We start from the raw sequence: 21,487 nt of genomic DNA on the forward strand, positions 1-21,487 counted from the left end.
GTAGAATTCAGAAAGAAAACAATAAGAAAGCAGAATGAAATATGGACTGAGGGAGAGCCAGGTGTCTGTGCAAAGCCTGAGGGAGGTGAATTCAGGCAGAGGGTGGAGTTGTGTCTTGAAACTGCTACAGGCTGAGTGATATTATCTTGATACTGTTCAAAAAGTTCTTCATGATGTCAGTCTGAATATTCAGCTGAACACTATCACTGATTTTTCTCCAGCATTACCAATTCAGTGAATTTGGAAGCAGCAGCAGCTCATTCGCTCACTCAGTGCTATGGAGATCAAAACCTATACGGGCTCAGGTGCTGCCTCAAGTGTCCCAGCTCTACTTATCCCTGCCAAGTTCCCACAGACTTCATTCACAGTCACCAAGTATGAGCCAGAAACTGAGTTCCCTCAGAAAACACCCGTATGTGTAGTAGCTTTCTGACATATACATGTATTAAACCATTTCCCAGACAACAGCTAGTGACAGAGGAAAATAATGGCTTTTCTCATTCCTGATTAGAACAGGAATTTGAGCTGTCCATCTGCACACAGCAGGCACTGTAATCTGGGATCACCCATCAAATCATCCATTCTCTTCGTCACTTTGGAAAAGATAAGGGAAATTTTTAGTTTGGCCTCTTATAAGTTGTATGTGCTCTCCTTAGGACTTGATATTCAAGGATTTCTTATAAATCCGCATGGATATGTCTTTTCATTTGGAGAGACCACAGAGCCCATTTGAACTGTAAGAGAAACAAAGCAGAACAGCAAACACTGTTTCATTTAACCGTGCAAAATGACCCAGGAAGACTCAATTTACTACAAGCAGGGAAGGGATAGCATCTGATGCCATTGCAAACTGTGGTGTCCCAAATTTTCTCCAGCGACATTACAGAGTGAATACAGAGTCCAAAGGCAAACATTTTTTCTGAATCAGCAACAGTTGCTCTGACCTGGAAGGCTTCCAAATGTAACCTTTATTCATTAGGAAAAAAGCCCCCAAACAGACTGAGAGTAGCCCAGGAGAAAGAGCAACAACCACAATGTTGACTGAAAAGACAATAGGTAAAGAAACTAAATAGGCAGAGAGAAAGCAAGAGGCTTCAAGTATTATACAAAGCTAATCAGAGTTTAGAACAATTTAAAAACTGAAGGACAAAGAGGTGAAATACTTTCAGCTGTGGATCAGAATTCAGGTGAAGAAGCTTTGTGCAAAGACGACTAAGTATCATGTAATTTCTTGGAACTGTTGTATGAAAACAGGATAAAGTTCTACACTGTGTGCTATAAATCCAAGAGCAGTTACAGAGATTGATGGAAGAACTCCTGGATGACACTCATGGCTGAGCATAGCAGGTCAAGCTAAATTATTAGAACTGATCATCCTGGCATTAAAATCCACAAGGCTATAACCTCCTCTATGTCCTGATTCAAAGCTGCTCAGGTGGTTGATGTACAAATCAAAGCCTTTGGCAACAACACCAGACTTGTAACAGCATGACTGTACTGTGAGACAGATGAGGGAATTAATCCAGATTAAAAATACTAGTGCCAAGGGAAAAAAAAAACCCTCAGTTTAGGTTTTTTCCAAACATGGTTTGGTTTTACAGCCCAATTTATACACAACTCAGAGTATGATGTAGGTGCCAGCATCAAAAGAAGTAGTAAGGAAATGTCTCAAATTGAGATTATCCAAAAAAAGTTTACATCATGAAGCCACAGTCCGAGAACACACCAAAATACAAAAGTAGAAAAACCCATCAAATATTACATATTGTTTTCCAGCTTAGATGGGTTTATTTACTACAGCCCCATTCTTCAGCCAGCTTTTGCTCATTTCTGTTGAACATCTTACAATTCTTAATTTATCTGGTAATGAGATGTTCAAAACTGAACACAGCATTGCAGGTACAATTTTCTGTCCCCTTGGAGTTACAGTGCTCTTAGTTCCATAGCCCAGAATTTTACTAGGCCTTTTCTACTAATCTAATTTATATATTGTCATATGTAAGTTGGCAGGCTGGTGCCTATTGTACCTAAGTTAAAAGATCAGTGCCTTCCTTATAGAATGTGTGGTTTTAGGTTACTTTTCTGTGGCGGTACTGGTTGGTATTTTTCCATTTTTAATATTTTTGTTATATTTTTAACTGTCCTAGGATGTCCAGGACTATTTGCTCATTCATCTAACACTTTATAATTTAGTAATTCATGGTGATTTCATTTCCCTATATTTACACCCTTTTCCAGATCAGTGGTAATGTCAAATAAGAGAGAGCCCAGCATCCTCTGTTAGCCTGTGCTCTCCTGTGACTTGGCTCTGCTAGCCCAGAGTACATTTGATACTCTTTGCATGTTCTTACCCTGAACCTGTAAATCAAAATAAGACCTGTTAGCTCACCCAGTTTAGAGAGCTCTTCATCAATGCAGCAGTTAAATACCAGCTGAAAGTTAAATTGTTGCTACATGCATTTTATAAGGTGTTGGGAAAATTCTACATCATTAATAACTGTGAAAAGAGAGAGCTACATGTTTTAACTCCAGGCTCTGCGGGTTTCCTGGGAGTGCCAGGCAGCTGTGTGGGAATTGTGCAGAGGTCCCACCACCTTATGAGGCTGCTGGGGGCTGCAGCAGTTCCTGCAGCTGTCTGACTGTATCTCTGTTCCCCGGCAGGTCCACGGGAAGTGTGTGTGCAGACACAACACCGCAGGGCACCACTGCGAGAAATGCGCTCCGCTCTACAATGACCAGCCTTGGAAGCCAGGAGATGGGAAAACAGGGGCACCAAATGAATGCAGAAGTAAGTGGAAGGGAGTTTACTGACCCAGGCTCTCAGGCAAAGCTCCCCCACAAAGATTTCCTTGATTTACAGTAATGGTACCATTACAGAAACTGGGGATAAATTGCTGGTCATTGACGGAGAACTTCAGTGTGCAGCTCGTTTTTCTGCACTGGGGCTATTGGGGAGGGGAATTTACAAGCCAGAAATCGGGTTTTCATGTAGCTACACCCCCTCACGTTCCTGCCAGCTTGGTTTGGAAAATGATACCTGAAGGACACTCTCTTGTCCTCACCAGAGTGTCGCTGTCACAACCACACCGAGAGCTGCCACTTCGACCTGAGCGTTTGGTTGGCCTCGGGGAAGCGCAGTGGGGGAGTCTGTGACAACTGCAAGCACAACACAGAGGGACATCGGTGCCAGAGGTGCAAACCAGGCTTTTACCGGGACAGAGGGAAGCCCATGTCTTCTCCAGACGTCTGCAAACGTAAGTGATTGTGTTACATGAGGTGAAAAGTGAATGGTGAAAGATTCATTGAAAGAACAAAATAATTTCTATCCAGTCAGTAACTCCTATAGAGGTAACTCATGAGTATTACTATCTTTTCTTTGTATGCTTTTCCTAAACAACAGGGGGTTTTGATCAAAGGTAATCATCCTGATTTTTTGTGTCTATTTTTCCCATTACAACTTTTTTTGTGATAACTCCAAATGCATTGCTTCCTGAGGAAAGGTACATTCTTCTTATGCTTGGTTTTAAATTAATATGGTTCCTTTTCTCTTGAGGCACATTTTATTTACCTGGGGTTTTTTCTGTACCTCTCAAGGCTGTGTGAGCCTATGTGCAAGCTATTGTTAAATTCCATTTGGTTGTGCAACATATATACATATAAAGTGTTTATGTGCATATAAATACATATAAAGGATGCAGAAGATAGAGGAGGGCTGTGTGTATTCACTGATATACAAATACATCAGAACTCAGACTTATCTTGGGACTCTACAGCTGTGTTATGGGGTGCTGTCCCCGAATAAATTGCATCACTAGCACTTCAGCAGAACGTGTTAGGGTGTGTCTCGGGCACAGAGGCACTAATGGTTGCACAGAGGATGTAGAGCCTCTGGATCAAGATAGTTTGCACCCAGCCAGTCTGGCAAACAGCCCAAATCTCCCTCATTTAAAGTAAACATTTCCTGAGTATTCTGCCAGGCTTCAGATATCTGATTCTATCTCACATCTGTTTGAGAGGTTGCTATTTCCAGCAATATACCTAATTTCATTTTTCCCTTTGGATAATTTTCTTTCCCCATAGCTCAGACATCACCATAGAGAACTTCATCCTCTGTTATCTGACCTCTTGGCCACTGACATAATGAGTCTTGAAGCTTTTCTGACCCTTTTAATGTTCTTCAACATGACTCCTCTTAAACACTCAGGTTACTCCTCTCCCTAGGTCTGTGAGTCCTGTGACATTGCTTAAACCTTCTGTGCCAAACACATCCAATGTTTCTGCTCTTTTGCCTTCTTACCACTGGAACTTGGTGACAGCAGACTGTTTCCACACAACTTTTTCTTCTCATTTTCATAATGTTCATCACAGAACATGGATCAGCAGACGGGGCAGAGGGTGAGTGTATCTGGCTCACCCTGTATCCTGTAGTGTTCTATGGTGGCCCCTTTCTAGTTCTGTTTCTACTCTGAGCAGAATTGCTACAGGGAAATATTGTAATGAGAACAAATTGTTGGGCCAGAAGATTAGCTTTCAGTCTTACAGCACCTGAAAGAATCTGTGTATGAACTCTTGCACTGAGCAGCAGGGAGATGGTGCAGTAACCAGCATCATGTGTAATACTAGATAACTGCTGAAGTCAAGGAGCACTGGCAAGCAGCAAAGAGGAAAAAACATTGTTTGGAAATACAGCCTATCTGTCTGGAAACCCTAGAACTGCTTGCCTAGATGAAATCAGACCTTGACTCTACGTCTGCCTCGCTTGTCTGGTCTGGTTACAAGTCTTTCAGTAACCCCTGCCAATATTCAGCATAGCAAAAGAAAAACTCTTCGGAAATTTACCTCGTTGAAAGAACCTTATTCCTGTTGTGCCAGTCAGGCACAACAATGTTCTTTTCACCTGGGAAGGTGCTGATGCCAGCAGAAGGCCCTCAAATGCAATTGTCTCCACTCTGAGTTGCATGCTCAGGCCTAGAGAGCTGCCATCCTGCTTTAGTCACTGAAAGTTATATGTCTTTCCTAAGCTCCTTGTTCTGTCAGTGCAGAAACAGAGGGACCTCTGGGGAATTATTTATTGCAGTCTAAGGTAGATGCCTGAAACAGGTGGACTGAATTGCCCTCTAAACATATCTATTTCCTTAAGAGGAACTCTGGATCACTAGCCTGCCTAGACTTTCTCTTAGCTGAGATGAATTTAATGGGTTTGATTCAGCAGCAAAGGTAAACACGACTGTATCTGTGAATGATTCAACTCAGTGGGACCTTTTCCCAGGAGTGTAAAGACATTCATGAATGCTTGCCATGTCAAGATATAAGGAAAGGGCAATGCAGCCCACTTGGCTTTTACAGCAGCTGTGTGCATGATGCTTGTACCTCTCTGAGAATAGGATGTACTCTGGATATAACTGCAGAGTTCAGAGAAAACTGGGAAGGAGGTGGTTAATCTGTGCCTTTTTCCTTTTATTTAAGGCAGAGAAGAAGAGAATTCCCCCAATAAGATTTGACAAATCACCATACTAGGCAGTACTTTGTATGATGGAAGTCCTGATCCCCAAACCCTTCCCCCTGTGGTTTGCAGGCAGTAAGTGTGTACTTCATGTTACACTGCACCTCTGCAGAGAATTTTCAGGGAACACTTCACTACTTTGGTTATTATCAGAGACAGCAAAACCAGAAACACCGATGGAGACAGGCTTTGGTTAGAACAGACTCAGTTTGATAGAGGGAAGCTTTTTCTTCCAGGGCCATCATCAGCTAACATTGAACTGAAAAGCCTCCTGCAGGACATGCAGGATAGAGACCTTCTTCTGCATCCTTTAGGTTGAAAACTTGCATTGCCAGTAAACCTCATCTGGTTTGGTCCAAGTTGTTCAGGTTGTGTGACCCTAAAATCCACTCTGGTTACTCAGCAAAAAAAAGTTTCTATTTTGAGCATTGCCAATATATTAGAAAATGGGACCTCCAGACACATTTTTGTCATACCTCAGCCTGCTGATTTTAAATTGAAGAGCTGCCACTCCTGGATTAACATGTTTTTTAGGATTTAAATGTACCAGTTCCAAGACATCATCTCACTTTGAGAAATTCATGCAAACAGTACCAGACTAACAACACTGAACGAAAAACCCTCCCTGTGAGCAAGTGTTGAAAAGCAGTAATAAACTGCAAACAGCAGACTGAATGGATGGTTTTGGTGAGAGCAACCTAGTGCCCATCTTCCCATTTTGAGCTCAGAGGAAAAAAAAACCTTCAATGGGAGATGAATACTTGACCCTTGTGTACAGTAGATACTGAGCTGGGAAAGGAAGTCTGATGAAAAAGCTGAATGAAATGCTGTGCTAATCCCTTTGAGAAAGCATGCTTGAAGAGTGCTCTGCCATCCAAAGCAAAGTCTAGGTTCAGCTGTGACATCCCCCTCAGGCTCCCAGAAAGTTAACACGACACTGCTCAGGCCCAGAAACAGTCTTTAAGCATTAGTCATAATAATGAATAGCATTCTCTCTTAATCTGCTCGGGGGAAAAAAAAAAGTTGTATAACAATTGGATCCCCTGGCACTATCTAAACCACCCTTAGCTGACCCTCCAGTCCGACACTGCAAAGACATTCCCTCAGAAAAAAAAAAAAAATGTGATGAAATTTGATATGGAAGTGTGAATCTGCTATTCCTTTTTGTCTGCAGAGGTAGCCTGCCTCTGATCCCTTTGCTTCTCCTGTTCCTACCAGCTGGGATGAATAAGAGCCGGGTCATGGGCAGAGCCTTGTTTTGACACTGCTTAGATCTATATTAAAAAGAAAAAAAGGCATGAAAAGAGTCTCAGAGCAAGGCACACACCTGCCTGTTATTGGGGGTGACAACACAGGATTAAGTAGTTTGTATATAGACTTGTATGGGAGCTTTGACTCAAAAGCCTAATTGTTTCCTAACCAATGGTTAGAAAAGCTGCTGTATCCTTGGCTCTTTCCTGTGGCTTATTCCAAGGCTTAAGGGATCCTTCTGAAATGGCACCATCTTTTGTACTCACCCTTTGCTTAGCTTAAAAATAATGCAGGCATGTAGACCCATTAAAAAGGGTCTCCAGGAAAACAAGCTTTTTTACTCAAAGAACGAGGCTGGAAAATTAAAATGTGCCCAGATGCACATGCACACACACATGGTCTGAAAGGCTCTGCTTCTCATCCTTTTACTTCTGAGCAGAGGGAGTGAACTTTTAATTCTAATATCACAAAGGCCCCATCACATCTTGGTTCAAAGTCTGTCTTAATCAGCCCTGACCACACACAGAGCTGTCTATCTTATTTCCTTCATTTAAGAAACATCATTGGCAGAGTCAATCCCCACACCTGACATGCTTTAAAAATCACACTGGTTTGATCATACACTCCCAAGATGCACATGTATATATTTCAGACTAAAGGACTGTTTGATTTTTCGTTTTGCCTGGTTTTTGTTTTGTTTTTTTTTAATATCAAATAGCTGTGAGCAGATTGGCTATCTCTTATGCAGTATTATTAGACAAAAGTTTAATACAAGATCCCTCAAAGGCTATTGACTTGCGTGGAGCACCTGGTATTTTCCTGTAAGCTGGGACTGTATTGTTACAACCAATATTATATTTTACATCTGTGTCTAATTACTTGGGGAGGACAGCTGTGCTGAGGGCAGACAGGCTTGAGTGGGGATTGCAGTATGAATTATTCATTTTTCATTATTTCTTGTCTCCTCCCTTTTACAGTAGTGTCTCACAAAAACCGAGTATGGGAGTGAGACTAAAAGGCAAGAGGATGCTTCATGATACTCTGTGACCAATAGGCAACTCTAAAGTAAAATGATGTTTTTCACTGCACTACTGTCAAGGGGAGAACCAAAATAAACCACCCAGCTCTGAGCCAGGATTGTCTGCACACCGTCCCTAACATAATTGATGATGCCTTTGACAAACAAGGCCACTGTCACATCGGCTGCTGTTTTGTTAGGCAGGGAGGTGGATTGAGAGAAAATGAATGTTTGCCAAGAGAAAAGAAGCAAAAAGCAGCAGGAAAGGGTTGTCAAAAACTGGAAAATGTTAAATGGTGAGGTTTTGGAAACTTGTTTTTTATGTTTCTTTAATTGTGAGATTTATTTGTAAACCTATGGTACTGTTAAACAGATAAAAACTCAGTCATCCACAGCTGCCCCTTCAGCATGTGACATGTGGGCTCTTATTTTAGGAGTTACCTTAGATGCACAACTGGGATTTTGGATGTAATACTCTGGAAGCCAGACAATGTACCCACCCAAGCTGAAATGCTAAATAAACACAGACTGAGTAAAGAGTTTGCAAGCCACTTGTATAACTCATCTGAAAGTGTTGTACATGTATTGATTCAGCTTGCTTTCTCATCCACCAGAAGTTGTCCCAGTTTCTAACTGGAAAATATGTCCCACTGTTCATCTGGGAACATTATTTTTACTGAACTGTAGCCTCCAAATAATTTAAAAAAGAAGGCACTTTTGTTTTCTGCTTCCTCATCAGCTTTCACCATTTCTGTCAGTCACTGTGCTGTAATATTTTCCCTTAGGAATAGCATAGGAGAAGTTGTCATCTTCCTGAATCAGAGTCCAGTCTCAGCTGGGGATAGGTAGTCTAATGATGTGAGTTACCCATCTGTTAAGTGACTCTTAACTGATGAAAACCGAAAACTAGAAATAAGAAGGATAAAGACAGACCCAGAGGCTGCAGAAATCTAAGGCATTTGAAGTGAAAACTCCACAGGTAGATCCTACATGTGGACAATATTACAGCAAAAACAAACTGGATTCGAATAACCCTGATGTTGACAAACTCTTACTCTTTGTCTCTCAAACCTGTCTGCAATAAAGGAAGGGTGTTTCCCCTCCTTATCTCCAAATCTATGACAGCCATTGTTTTCAGTGACTGCCAAACCAAGAGGTTCTTTTTTAGGGTGATGTAGTCAGCCCTGCAAAAATGGGGTGGGGGGGGGTGAACTCAAGTTTAGCAGCAAAAAAATCAGACCATGCCTTTGAACCTGTCAGGACTAATGAGCACTTCAGTGTTACACCTGCTCTCCAGAGCTGACAGCACAAGCCCTGGGTTTGCTCCCAAAGTCGAGGCTGCTTTGTGGCAGGCAGGCGAGGCTGCTGCCCTCCGCCAGCCCGCCCATTGTGCCCAGCACATTGCCCATGACAGCACGTGGCATTTCTGTCCCTAGGCTGTTGTGCTAGTGTCCCCTGAGCACAACGGGCCCAGATCCATCCACAGCAGTATAATAATATTATTAAAATTATTGGCATAAAGAACACAGGGCGAGGGAAAAAAAATAACTATGCGGTAAGCAGATCATAAGAGAAATGCCCTTTAAACAAAATTGCTCGCCCTTCTCCTTGTACTGTTTTCAAAAGGTATTTCTCTTTTCCTGAGTTTCAAATAGGAGGTTGCAGATGAAAGTGAATCTGTCCCTGCTACATTTCAAACTCTCTTTAGTCATATATTTGCCCCTTTCCCCTTGGAAAGTGTTCTGTGGGATCAGTGTTCATTTGGTCTCTTATCTGTGAGCTCATGAAGAAAAGTAGTTTGATCTGAGACAATGACAGGCAAACTTCAAAAGCTTTGGAGATCATGTTTGGTTCAAATAAGCATCCAAAAAGGCTGGCCTCTGATCCAAGCTATCTAAACACCTTGGGTGTCCAACATTTAACTGAAAATCTCTGTAAAAGCAGGCCTTAGCCACAAGATTTTTATTTCTGCCCTCTTCCAGATGGATGAAGTAGTGATGCATGACCTTTTCAGTCTGCTACAAGTAAAAGGCAGGGCATGCTGCTTCCTTAATACAAAAGAGAGCTGAAATACCAAGTTCTGGAGTTCAGCTCAGTTCTCATTTTGATCAAACTTGTCTGAACATCAGAATGGATTTGTTTACTGCTTGTATTTTACTTCTGCAGAGCTGTTGGCATGAGGCTTAACCATCCCAGCCAGGTTCTGCCCTGATGGAGAGGAGTCAACCATGCTGGCTTGCAGCTCTATGTGTATCCCTCCCTGATGCTGTCACATCAGGAATGTACCAGTGGTGTGGGATTATGACAATTTATTGTCTGTGCAGGAAGAGATGCCCACAGAACTAGCTGTTTTCCTGCCAAATTGCTTTGAGTTGCTAGGCTGGTGTCAAACTGGCAACAGCATTTGAAAGATTCAGAGGTTTTTTCCTCCTATTTGCTCTTCTTCAGCTACATGTAAAATATATCTAGTAAGTTTAGAGGTCTTCTCTCATTCTGCTTGCCTTCCTTTAAAAAATCTGCTCTTGCATTTGCAAAAAAAAAATCTTCAGCTTCTTTAAACACATACAGTACTTCATGGTGTGATGTTTAGCACTGTAGAAAGGAACTGAAGGAAATTTGTGCATTTTTTGGAGGCAGAACTTGAAAATATGTTTCAGGTCATCTGAACCACCTGTATAAGCTGCATCTACCCCAGAGGAAGCAGTAGTTTTGTAATTTCTGTGTTTACAGGAAAGGCAATGTAGGCAATAGCTATAAAACTTTATCTTGTCCTTGCAAGTGAAACTTTCTGCAAAACTTTTAAAGTGAATCACCTTCAAGCCCTTTAAAAATAAACACACGGAGAGGGCTTCCTGGTATCATTTCAAAACCCTGTGGGGTCACGATTTCCATCGTAGGGAGGAACTGACTTTCATGCACAAATGCTCACAGTTGTACTCGTTTTGGTTTGCCTAACAAATTAAAAAGGAAAAAAAAATGCAAATGAAGTGCAACGTTTACTAGTCCTGGCTTAAAACCGCATGAGGAAGAGGGTATGAGTTTATCAGCCTTGCAAAAATGTCACTTCCCCAGCTGACCCCATGGCACATAACTTGAATTGCCTCTTGCCGTGTGTCCATAGCCTGTGCCTGCCAGCCCTTGGGTTCAGCCAACACCACGTTCAGCAGCAGCTGGAGATGCCACCCCAGGACAGGATTCTGCTACTGCAAACCAGGAGTGGCGGGGCCCAAGTGTGACAGGTGCCTCGTGGGCTACTGGGGCTTTGGGGAAGACGGCTGTCGGCCCTGTGACTGCGCCAGAGACTGCGACCCACGCACGGGGACCTGCTCCAACGGGTAAAGAACCCCTGCTCCAGGCTCACCTTGAGATGGGACTCTGTGAAATGAAACAAACACTAACAAATACTAACAAAAATTGGAGTGCACAATCATTTGAAAAGGTGGTTGTAAATCATAAAAGGTTACTTAGGTTACATTAACACCTTTAAGTCCACTGCGTTATTCAAGGCAATCTTGAACAGATGAATCTTTGCAGTAATAACAGGCATTTACAAAACCCCCTGGAAATATGTGCATGGTCTTTAAACACATCTCTGCTTGGGAAATAGATGGAGGAGTCTGAAGAGCCTGCCTCTCATCTGTGCCCAAGGTAAAATGAACTGCAGTCTCCCTCTTGTTTCTAGAGGGCCAGGCATCTGTACCCCAGGCAGGTATTAATCAGAAATCCTGTGATTTGCTGAGCAGTTGCACTCCTGCAAGCTGTCCTCAGATCCTGGTGACATCAACAAGTGGTCATTAAGTTACATAATTCCCTAAAAACAAACAAACGTAAGCAAAAACCACCCAATTTATAGGCACTTTAAAAAACACTAAGTCAGCAGTGGGAGGCCTAAAGAAAAGCCTAGACCTCGTGATCTATCTGCCATGAAGTCTTGTTCATATTTGCACTCCCAGTCTGAAGAAAGCTCCTCAGTCTGGGTACAGGCAAAGGCAGGTGTGTGTTTGTTTCCCACCCCTGTGGTGCCCTAACTCAGTGCTGTGGTTTATGTGTCCCCCAGCTATGAGAGCGAGCCCCTCTTTAACATCCCCATCGGGGGACAAGTCCCACACCTCATCCAAACTCCAACCAACGAGAGCGAAGAGGAGTGGAAATGGAACGACCACGAGCAGGGATTCTCTGCACTGAGGCACCCAGGTACAGCCCAGAGTTTGGGAACATTTAGTTGCCAGTTCTTCCAACCCTCCACCCTGACTGGGTCTGCCCCACTCATCTCCAGCTTGTCTGTAGTGTTTAAATAGTTCTCAGTTTTGCCTGCCCTGTAAAGATCAGCAGTTACCATCACTGGTGGCTTGGCAGAGGTAACAGTGCCACTTACTGCATAGCTTGACCTTTCTGAGACGGATATTGCCTTAATACCAGGAAGGATCAGCATTTCTTAGGTTATGGGATCAAACAAAGGTCTCATTACTTACATGATTTACAGCTGGATCTGATTCTTACAAATCTCATTAGGATCAGTTTATTAACTGTACAATAGACCTCATGTGGGCTGCATTTTACTTGACAGTACTGATCAGATTTCAGAGTAATTATTTTATCATATAACAAGAAACACATTTGCAAATAACTGAGCTCACTCTCCAACTTATGCTTAAGGTCCATATAGATTATGGGAACTATAGCTATCTAACTTTATAACTGATGATTGTTTGCTCTTCTTTCCTCTCTCATGTCCTGGCTCTTCTCCAACCTTTTGTGTTCTGGGGTTTTCCTGCTAGAAAAGTGTGTGTGCAAAGAAAAGGTGCTTGGAAGCGTCAGTGACTTCTGCCAAATGAAATATGCCTATGGTAAGTGGGTAACATGCCCCCAAGCTATGATCATTTCACAATGTTCCCACCATACATATTGTTATCTGATAGCTGTGAAAAAATGACAGGATTGGTTAAGTCCTGAGAGGTAGAATTTCTTCTGCCTTTTTTGTCTAGTGACATGTCCAACTTCTAATCAGAACTAAAAAGCATTTTTCATGCAAAACTCTGTGGTGTCTCCTTTCTACCAGTTCATTTCCCTCTTTACAGCAGGAGGGGTGCTAGAATAATACTCAGTGGAATGATTGGCCTCTACATCGAGAAAAAGTGATAAAAAAACCTCACATCTGAAATGTCATTGCTTTTGCAGTCATTATGTAGGTTCCAATAGCCATACTCATTTACCAAGAATGTATTTAAGACTGTTGTTTATGAACACCTGGTTCATGCCATCACATGAAGAAAGGAAAGCTCTGGGATCCAGAGGTTTGATGTGCTTGTGCCAGGAAACAACAAAGCCTGCTTGAGGGGCTGATCAATGTGAGCCTGTCATGCCAAAAAGTTATGGGATCCTACTAAATTAAAAGGAACAGAAATTTATCATGGCAACCAGGTGTTGGACCACAAAACAAAAGTACTTCTGGTTTTTGTGCAATCATGGAATTTTGTGACATGCCTGATGGGAAACTTCCTGACTTCCTTCCTGTAGACAGTCCCTTCTCACAGAACAGGATTTTTGAGAGGCCGGACTTAAAGCAAAACACTGAAGTTTTCAAACTGGAAATAAAAAGTGTAGAATCAGTGCACTTGAAATCAGAGTGGTAGCTGCTGGTTAGGGTTTTTCACCTTTCTTTTTGTATATGTGCAAGTGGTTTCCTAGAATTTCAAAGTGTTTGACATCAACCCATTAAAATATAGTTGCTGAATAACAGGGTGAAAGGATGAGTTAACTACTTAAAAAGAAAAATCCAGGTTTTTTCCCCAGATTTATTTAAAAGATCCATCAGTGAAGTGGACAAGCACTGTACTTTCTGTACAACTGCACTTTGGGGTTTTTTCCCTGTCTTCTTTCAAGGTGTTAAAATTCTACCTTTTAGCAGCATTAATCAAAATTCATTTAGAAATTCACAGTTGGTCTCTATTTGGATATGTTCTCTGGCAGTAATAAAAGCAAGAATCCTATCTGCTCATGACAAAGGGACCCATGCAGAAGTTGTTGTGAAAGTGAAGAAGGTCCTGAAATCAGGCAAAGTGAAAATTGCTCGGAGCAACAGAAGCATTTACCCAGAATCCTGGACCAACAGGGGCTGTACATGTCCCATTCTCAATCCTGGTAAGGACAAAATGCTCACTGGGAGTTTTGCTACCCCTGTAAACAGTGCTTAGGAATATCAGCTGTGATCAGCCTTCCTGAGGCAGCATCCTTTGATTCATCCCCACCAAAGCATGTTTGCTTTCCAGCTCATGGTTCTCAAGGAGGGTGGCAATGGCAGGAGTGGGGCAAAGGCAGCAGCTGCCACATCCCAGGAGATCTGTGTGCAGAACCTCACTGGAAGGAAATCAATTTGTAGCTGTAACCCCTGAGCACAGAGTCCTGACACCAGTGCTCACACACTGTGTGCCCAGGCAGCAGTGATAGTATGCACATGGACATATACACATGTGATGGCACATGCATAAAATGGATGAAATTGGCAAAGCTGCTGTATGCCAGGTCCATATTGAACAGAGAAATTCTGGTTTGGTTCTTTCTTATTCTGTTCTCTAACTAAGGGTTTTCCCTTTTTTTTTTCTTTTTTTTTTTCTTTTTTCTTTTGAATTAGGTACTGACTATCTCATAGCAGGCCAGGAGGACTCTAGGACTGGCAAACTCCTTGTGAACATGAACAGCCTGGTGAAACCCTGGAAGGCATATTTGGGAAAACAAGTATCAGATATTCTTCGAACTGGATGCAAATAATTTCTGCTTCAGAAGTTACAGTGCTGGACTTTGCCTTTTAGTAACACTGCAGTGAAAGGTGTAGTTAGTTCATGCATTCCCATGAAATGAGGAAAACAGACTTGCCATCCCTCCTTTCATGTGATTAGACAGGAAACTTGGGACTTGACTACTTTTTTTTTAAATACACAGCATTATCATACAAAATTACCTAGTGCATCATATATAGATCACAAGTCAGTTCTACACTTGAGCTGGATTCCACCCAGAATCATTTTACAAGGCAAAACTAAAGATATGGATTAGTGTTTCCATACTTCAGATCAGTCTGATATTAATATGCATAAACTGCTTTCATAATACGTTTGTTATTGGGGTGTAATTTTCTTTATAAGTGACCACTAAAAGGCAGCAACTTCTTTCAGCTCAACTTCTTTCAGCTTTACAAGTGGCATAATACTAAATAAGACTATAAGAGAGCTCAAACTGATTTACCATCAGACTGCAATTATGCCGATATAATGGGCTGCTTTCTAGAAGAGAATATTATCCCGCTGCTGACCAGAAACAAACGTGACTTATCTTGGGACAGTGTCCTTTAGAGATGTGCACTGCTACCATCAATGCTTAGTGCTGAGCTCTGCTGCAGCAAACACCTTGGCTCAAACTCCATTCCAAATGCAGCTCTTTGCTGTAGTACTTAGTCTGTAACACCACAAAGGTTTCACAGCAGTAACCGCAAATAAACCTTAATTATAAGAAAAAGCCGAAGTGAGGAAAGAGCAGCTGCTCTCATGTTGAAATTGTGATGATACAAAAGCTACAAAGCAGAAACAGGTGGTAAATTTATTGGCTGGAGCATGTATCAAATGAGGTTAGGTGTAGTTCTGGGGAAGCAACCTGGCTGTTCCAACTGTGCTCAAGACCACTGGCCTTCAATTGCACTTGGTGCTTTCATTGTGCTTTATTTCTCTTGGTCACACTTCAGGGTAAGATGCTGAAGCTCTGCTTCCTTCCAATAGTGCCTGAGCATTATTTCTCCCTCTGCAAAAATACAGGAGTGGTAACATTTGCACTCCAGGTAAAATTAGTTCTGCTCTGCAAAAACATTGTTTCTAAATCAATTTTACCCTATAGTAATCATGAGATAGGCTACTTAAATTCTTCCCTAACACAGAATTTTGAGGAAATTGTAGCTGGAGACCTGTGTCCCCTGTTTAAGGACTCACAACCAAATGAAGCTGGTTGAAGCCCTCTCTCTTCAACTAAGCAGAAATTACAATGAATCAATCTATATTCTTTCAGTGGGTTACAGAGAAAGAGCAAGCACACATGCCACTTTTGCATATTTCAATTCCATGTCTAATTTTTAGTACTCCTAGGGAAGAGGTGATGTTTTAATTTAGCACTATCTGACTGGGAAGTGGGATACCTAGAAAAACCTAATACTAATGAAGAATGATGGAAGTTCCAGCCTACAATTTAGGCCATTGATTTGTTCTCTTTACCACTGTGAATGTAAAAAATCCAGCTTCTTCCATTCTATTTACTGCTATTTTACTTTGAATTTCACACTGATTCAACAGCAGAAAAATCCTCAGCTCATTTCAGCTCATTTGGAAATGGATGACAATGACAGGCAGATCATCTTTGGCAAAAAAAAAAAAAAAAAAAAAAAAAAAAAAAAAAAAAAGCTCTGATTTGTTTCCCAACAGGATATAAACAGTNTGTGGGATCAGTGTTCATTTGGTCTCTTATCTGTGAGCTCATGAAGAAAAGTAGTTTGATCTGAGACAATGACAGGCAAACTTCAAAAGCTTTGGAGATCATGTTTGGTTCAAATAAGCATCCAAAAAGGCTGGCCTCTGATCCAAGCTATCTAAACACCTTGGGTGTCCAACATTTAACTGAAAATCTCTGTAAAAGCAGGCCTTAGCCACAAGATTTTTATTTCTGCCCTCTTCCAGATGGATGAAGTAGTGATGCATGACCTTTTCAGTCTGCTACAAGTAAAAGGCAGGGCATGCTGCTTCCTTAATACAAAAGAGAGCTGAAATACCAAGTTCTGGAGTTCAGCTCAGTTCTCATTTTGATCAAACTTGTCTGAACATCAGAATGGATTTGTTTACTGCTTGTATTTTACTTCTGCAGAGCTGTTGGCATGAGGCTTAACCATCCCAGCCAGGTTCTGCCCTGATGGAGAGGAGTCAACCATGCTGGCTTGCAGCTCTATGTGTATCCCTCCCTGATGCTGTCACATCAGGAATGTACCAGTGGTGTGGGATTATGACAATTTATTGTCTGTGCAGGAAGAGATGCCCACAGAACTAGCTGTTTTCCTGCCAAATTGCTTTGAGTTGCTAGGCTGGTGTCAAACTGGCAACAGCATTTGAAAGATTCAGAGGTTTTTTCCTCCTATTTGCTCTTCTTCAGCTACATGTAAAATATATCTAGTAAGTTTAGAGGTCTTCTCTCATTCTGCTTGCCTTCCTTTAAAAAATCTGCTCTTGCATTTGCAAAAAAAAAATCTTCAGCTTCTTTAAACACATACAGTACTTCATGGTGTGATGTTTAGCACTGTAGAAAGGAACTGAAGGAAATTTGTGCATTTTTTGGAGGCAGAACTTGAAAATATGTTTCAGGTCATCTGAACCACCTGTATAAGCTGCATCTACCCCAGAGGAAGCAGTAGTTTTGTAATTTCTGTGTTTACAGGAAAGGCAATGTAGGCAATAGCTATAAAACTTTATCTTGTCCTTGCAAGTGAAACTTTCTGCAAAACTTTTAAAGTGAATCACCTTCAAGCCCTTTAAAAATAAACACACGGAGAGGGCTTCCTGGTATCATTTCAAAACCCTGTGGGGTCACGATTTCCATCGTAGGGAGGAACTGACTTTCATGCACAAATGCTCACAGTTGTACTCGTTTTGGTTTGCCTAACAAATTAAAAAGGAAAAAAAAATGCAAATGAAGTGCAACGTTTACTAGTCCTGGCTTAAAACCGCATGAGGAAGAGGGTATGAGTTTATCAGCCTTGCAAAAATGTCACTTCCCCAGCTGACCCCATGGCACATAACTTGAATTGCCTCTTGCCGTGTGTCCATAGCCTGTGCCTGCCAGCCCTTGGGTTCAGCCAACACCACGTTCAGCAGCAGCTGGAGATGCCACCCCAGGACAGGATTCTGCTACTGCAAACCAGGAGTGGCGGGGCCCAAGTGTGACAGGTGCCTCGTGGGCTACTGGGGCTTTGGGGAAGACGGCTGTCGGCCCTGTGACTGCGCCAGAGACTGCGACCCACGCACGGGGACCTGCTCCAACGGGTAAAGAACCCCTGCTCCAGGCTCACCTTGAGATGGGACTCTGTGAAATGAAACAAACACTAACAAATACTAACAAAAATTGGAGTGCACAATCATTTGAAAAGGTGGTTGTAAATCATAAAAGGTTACTTAGGTTACATTAACACCTTTAAGTCCACTGCGTTATTCAAGGCAATCTTGAACAGATGAATCTTTGCAGTAATAACAGGCATTTACAAAACCCCCTGGAAATATGTGCATGGTCTTTAAACACATCTCTGCTTGGGAAATAGATGGAGGAGTCTGAAGAGCCTGCCTCTCATCTGTGCCCAAGGTAAAATGAACTGCAGTCTCCCTCTTGTTTCTAGAGGGCCAGGCATCTGTACCCCAGGCAGGTATTAATCAGAAATCCTGTGATTTGCTGAGCAGTTGCACTCCTGCAAGCTGTCCTCAGATCCTGGTGACATCAACAAGTGGTCATTAAGTTACATAATTCCCTAAAAACAAACAAACGTAAGCAAAAACCACCCAATTTATAGGCACTTTAAAAAACACTAAGTCAGCAGTGGGAGGCCTAAAGAAAAGCCTAGACCTCGTGATCTATCTGCCATGAAGTCTTGTTCATATTTGCACTCCCAGTCTGAAGAAAGCTCCTCAGTCTGGGTACAGGCAAAGGCAGGTGTGTGTTTGTTTCCCACCCCTGTGGTGCCCTAACTCAGTGCTGTGGTTTATGTGTCCCCCAGCTATGAGAGCGAGCCCCTCTTTAACATCCCCATCGGGGGACAAGTCCCACACCTCATCCAAACTCCAACCAACGAGAGCGAAGAGGAGTGGAAATGGAACGACCACGAGCAGGGATTCTCTGCACTGAGGCACCCAGGTACAGCCCAGAGTTTGGGAACATTTAGTTGCCAGTTCTTCCAACCCTCCACCCTGACTGGGTCTGCCCCACTCATCTCCAGCTTGTCTGTAGTGTTTAAATAGTTCTCAGTTTTGCCTGCCCTGTAAAGATCAGCAGTTACCATCACTGGTGGCTTGGCAGAGGTAACAGTGCCACTTACTGCATAGCTTGACCTTTCTGAGACGGATATTGCCTTAATACCAGGAAGGATCAGCATTTCTTAGGTTATGGGATCAAACAAAGGTCTCATTACTTACATGATTTACAGCTGGATCTGATTCTTACAAATCTCATTAGGATCAGTTTATTAACTGTACAATAGACCTCATGTGGGCTGCATTTTACTTGACAGTACTGATCAGATTTCAGAGTAATTATTTTATCATATAACAAGAAACACATTTGCAAATAACTGAGCTCACTCTCCAACTTATGCTTAAGGTCCATATAGATTATGGGAACTATAGCTATCTAACTTTATAACTGATGATTGTTTGCTCTTCTTTCCTCTCTCATGTCCTGGCTCTTCTCCAACCTTTTGTGTTCTGGGGTTTTCCTGCTAGAAAAGTGTGTGTGCAAAGAAAAGGTGCTTGGAAGCGTCAGTGACTTCTGCCAAATGAAATATGCCTATGGTAAGTGGGTAACATGCCCCCAAGCTATGATCATTTCACAATGTTCCCACCATACATATTGTTATCTGATAGCTGTGAAAAAATGACAGGATTGGTTAAGTCCTGAGAGGTAGAATTTCTTCTGCCTTTTTTGTCTAGTGACATGTCCAACTTCTAATCAGAACTAAAAAGCATTTTTCATGCAAAACTCTGTGGTGTCTCCTTTCTACCAGTTCATTTCCCTCTTTACAGCAGGAGGGGTGCTAGAATAATACTCAGTGGAATGATTGGCCTCTACATCGAGAAAAAGTGATAAAAAAACCTCACATCTGAAATGTCATTGCTTTTGCAGTCATTATGTAGGTTCCAATAGCCATACTCATTTACCAAGAATGTATTTAAGACTGTTGTTTATGAACACCTGGTTCATGCCATCACATGAAGAAAGGAAAGCTCTGGGATCCAGAGGTTTGATGTGCTTGTGCCAGGAAACAACAAAGCCTGCTTGAGGGGCTGATCAATGTGAGCCTGTCATGCCAAAAAGTTATGGGATCCTACTAAATTAAAAGGAACAGAAATTTATCATGGCAACCAGGTGTTGGACCACAAAACAAAAGTACTTCTGGTTTTTGTGCAATCATGGAATTTTGTGACATGCCTGATGGGAAACTTCCTGACTTCCTTCCTGTAGACAGTCCCTTCTCACAGAACAGGATTTTTGAGAGGCCGGACTTAAAGCAAAACACTGAAGTTTTCAAACTGGAAATAAAAAGTGTAGAATCAGTGCACTTGAAATCAGAGTGGTAGCTGCTGGTTAGGGTTTTTCACCTTTCTTTTTGTATATGTGCAAGTGGTTTCCTAGAATTTCAAAGTGTTTGACATCAACCCATTAAAATATAGTTGCTGAATAACAGGGTGAAAGGATGAGTTAACTACTTAAAAAGAAAAATCCAGGTTTTTTCCCCAGATTTATTTAAAAGATCCATCAGTGAAGTGGACAAGCACTGTACTTTCTGTACAACTGCACTTTGGGGTTTTTTCCCTGTCTTCTTTCAAGGTGTTAAAATTCTACCTTTTAGCAGCATTAATCAAAATTCATTTAGAAATTCACAGTTGGTCTCTATTTGGATATGTTCTCTGGCAGTAATAAAAGCAAGAATCCTATCTGCTCATGACAAAGGGACCCATGCAGAAGTTGTTGTGAAAGTGAAGAAGGTCCTGAAATCAGGCAAAGTGAAAATTGCTCGGAGCAACAGAAGCATTTACCCAGAATCCTGGACCAACAGGGGCTGTACATGTCCCATTCTCAATCCTGGTAAGGACAAAATGCTCACTGGGAGTTTTGCTACCCCTGTAAACAGTGCTTAGGAATATCAGCTGTGATCAGCCTTCCTGAGGCAGCATCCTTTGATTCATCCCCACCAAAGCATGTTTGCTTTCCAGCTCATGGTTCTCAAGGAGGGTGGCAATGGCAGGAGTGGGGCAAAGGCAGCAGCTGCCACATCCCAGGAGATCTGTGTGCAGAACCTCACTGGAAGGAAATCAATTTGTAGCTGTAACCCCTGAGCACAGAGTCCTGACACCAGTGCTCACACACTGTGTGCCCAGGCAGCAGTGATAGTATGCACATGGACATATACACATGTGATGGCACATGCATAAAATGGATGAAATTGGCAAAGCTGCTGTATGCCAGGTCCATATTGAACAGAGAAATTCTGGTTTGGTTCTTTCTTATTCTGTTCTCTAACTAAGGGTTTTCCCTTTTTTTTTTCTTTTTTTTTTTCTTTTTTCTTTTGAATTAGGTACTGACTATCTCATAGCAGGCCAGGAGGACTCTAGGACTGGCAAACTCCTTGTGAACATGAACAGCCTGGTGAAACCCTGGAAGGCATATTTGGGAAAACAAGTATCAGATATTCTTCGAACTGGATGCAAATAATTTCTGCTTCAGAAGTTACAGTGCTGGACTTTGCCTTTTAGTAACACTGCAGTGAAAGGTGTAGTTAGTTCATGCATTCCCATGAAATGAGGAAAACAGACTTGCCATCCCTCCTTTCATGTGATTAGACAGGAAACTTGGGACTTGACTACTTTTTTTTTAAATACACAGCATTATCATACAAAATTACCTAGTGCATCATATATAGATCACAA

The 21,487-nt window shown here is 42.0% G+C and overlaps 1 protein-coding gene across 1 annotated transcript in view; it reads left to right on the plus strand.

Annotated features, from left to right (window-relative positions):
- LOC107210074 (netrin-4-like) overlaps positions 1 to 16,212 on the plus strand; it is a 40,381-nt gene extending 24,169 nt beyond the window's left edge. The window contains exons 5-11 of the mRNA XM_015640441.3: positions 2,662 to 2,788; positions 3,066 to 3,254; positions 10,894 to 11,107; positions 11,830 to 11,966; positions 12,551 to 12,619; positions 13,743 to 13,913; positions 14,404 to 16,212. Coding sequence (XP_015495927.1) covers positions 2,662 to 2,788; positions 3,066 to 3,254; positions 10,894 to 11,107; positions 11,830 to 11,966; positions 12,551 to 12,619; positions 13,743 to 13,913; positions 14,404 to 14,540 — 1,044 coding nt within the window. The 3' untranslated portion in view covers positions 14,541 to 16,212. The remainder of the gene's footprint in view (positions 1 to 2,661; positions 2,789 to 3,065; positions 3,255 to 10,893; positions 11,108 to 11,829; positions 11,967 to 12,550; positions 12,620 to 13,742; positions 13,914 to 14,403) is intronic.
- The last annotated feature ends 5,275 nt before the right edge of the window (positions 16,213 to 21,487 follow it).

This window comes from Parus major, chromosome 12 (genome assembly GCF_001522545.3).
Source record: "Parus major isolate Abel chromosome 12, Parus_major1.1, whole genome shotgun sequence".
In the NCBI taxonomy this organism is placed as follows: domain Eukaryota; kingdom Metazoa; phylum Chordata; class Aves; order Passeriformes; family Paridae; genus Parus; species Parus major.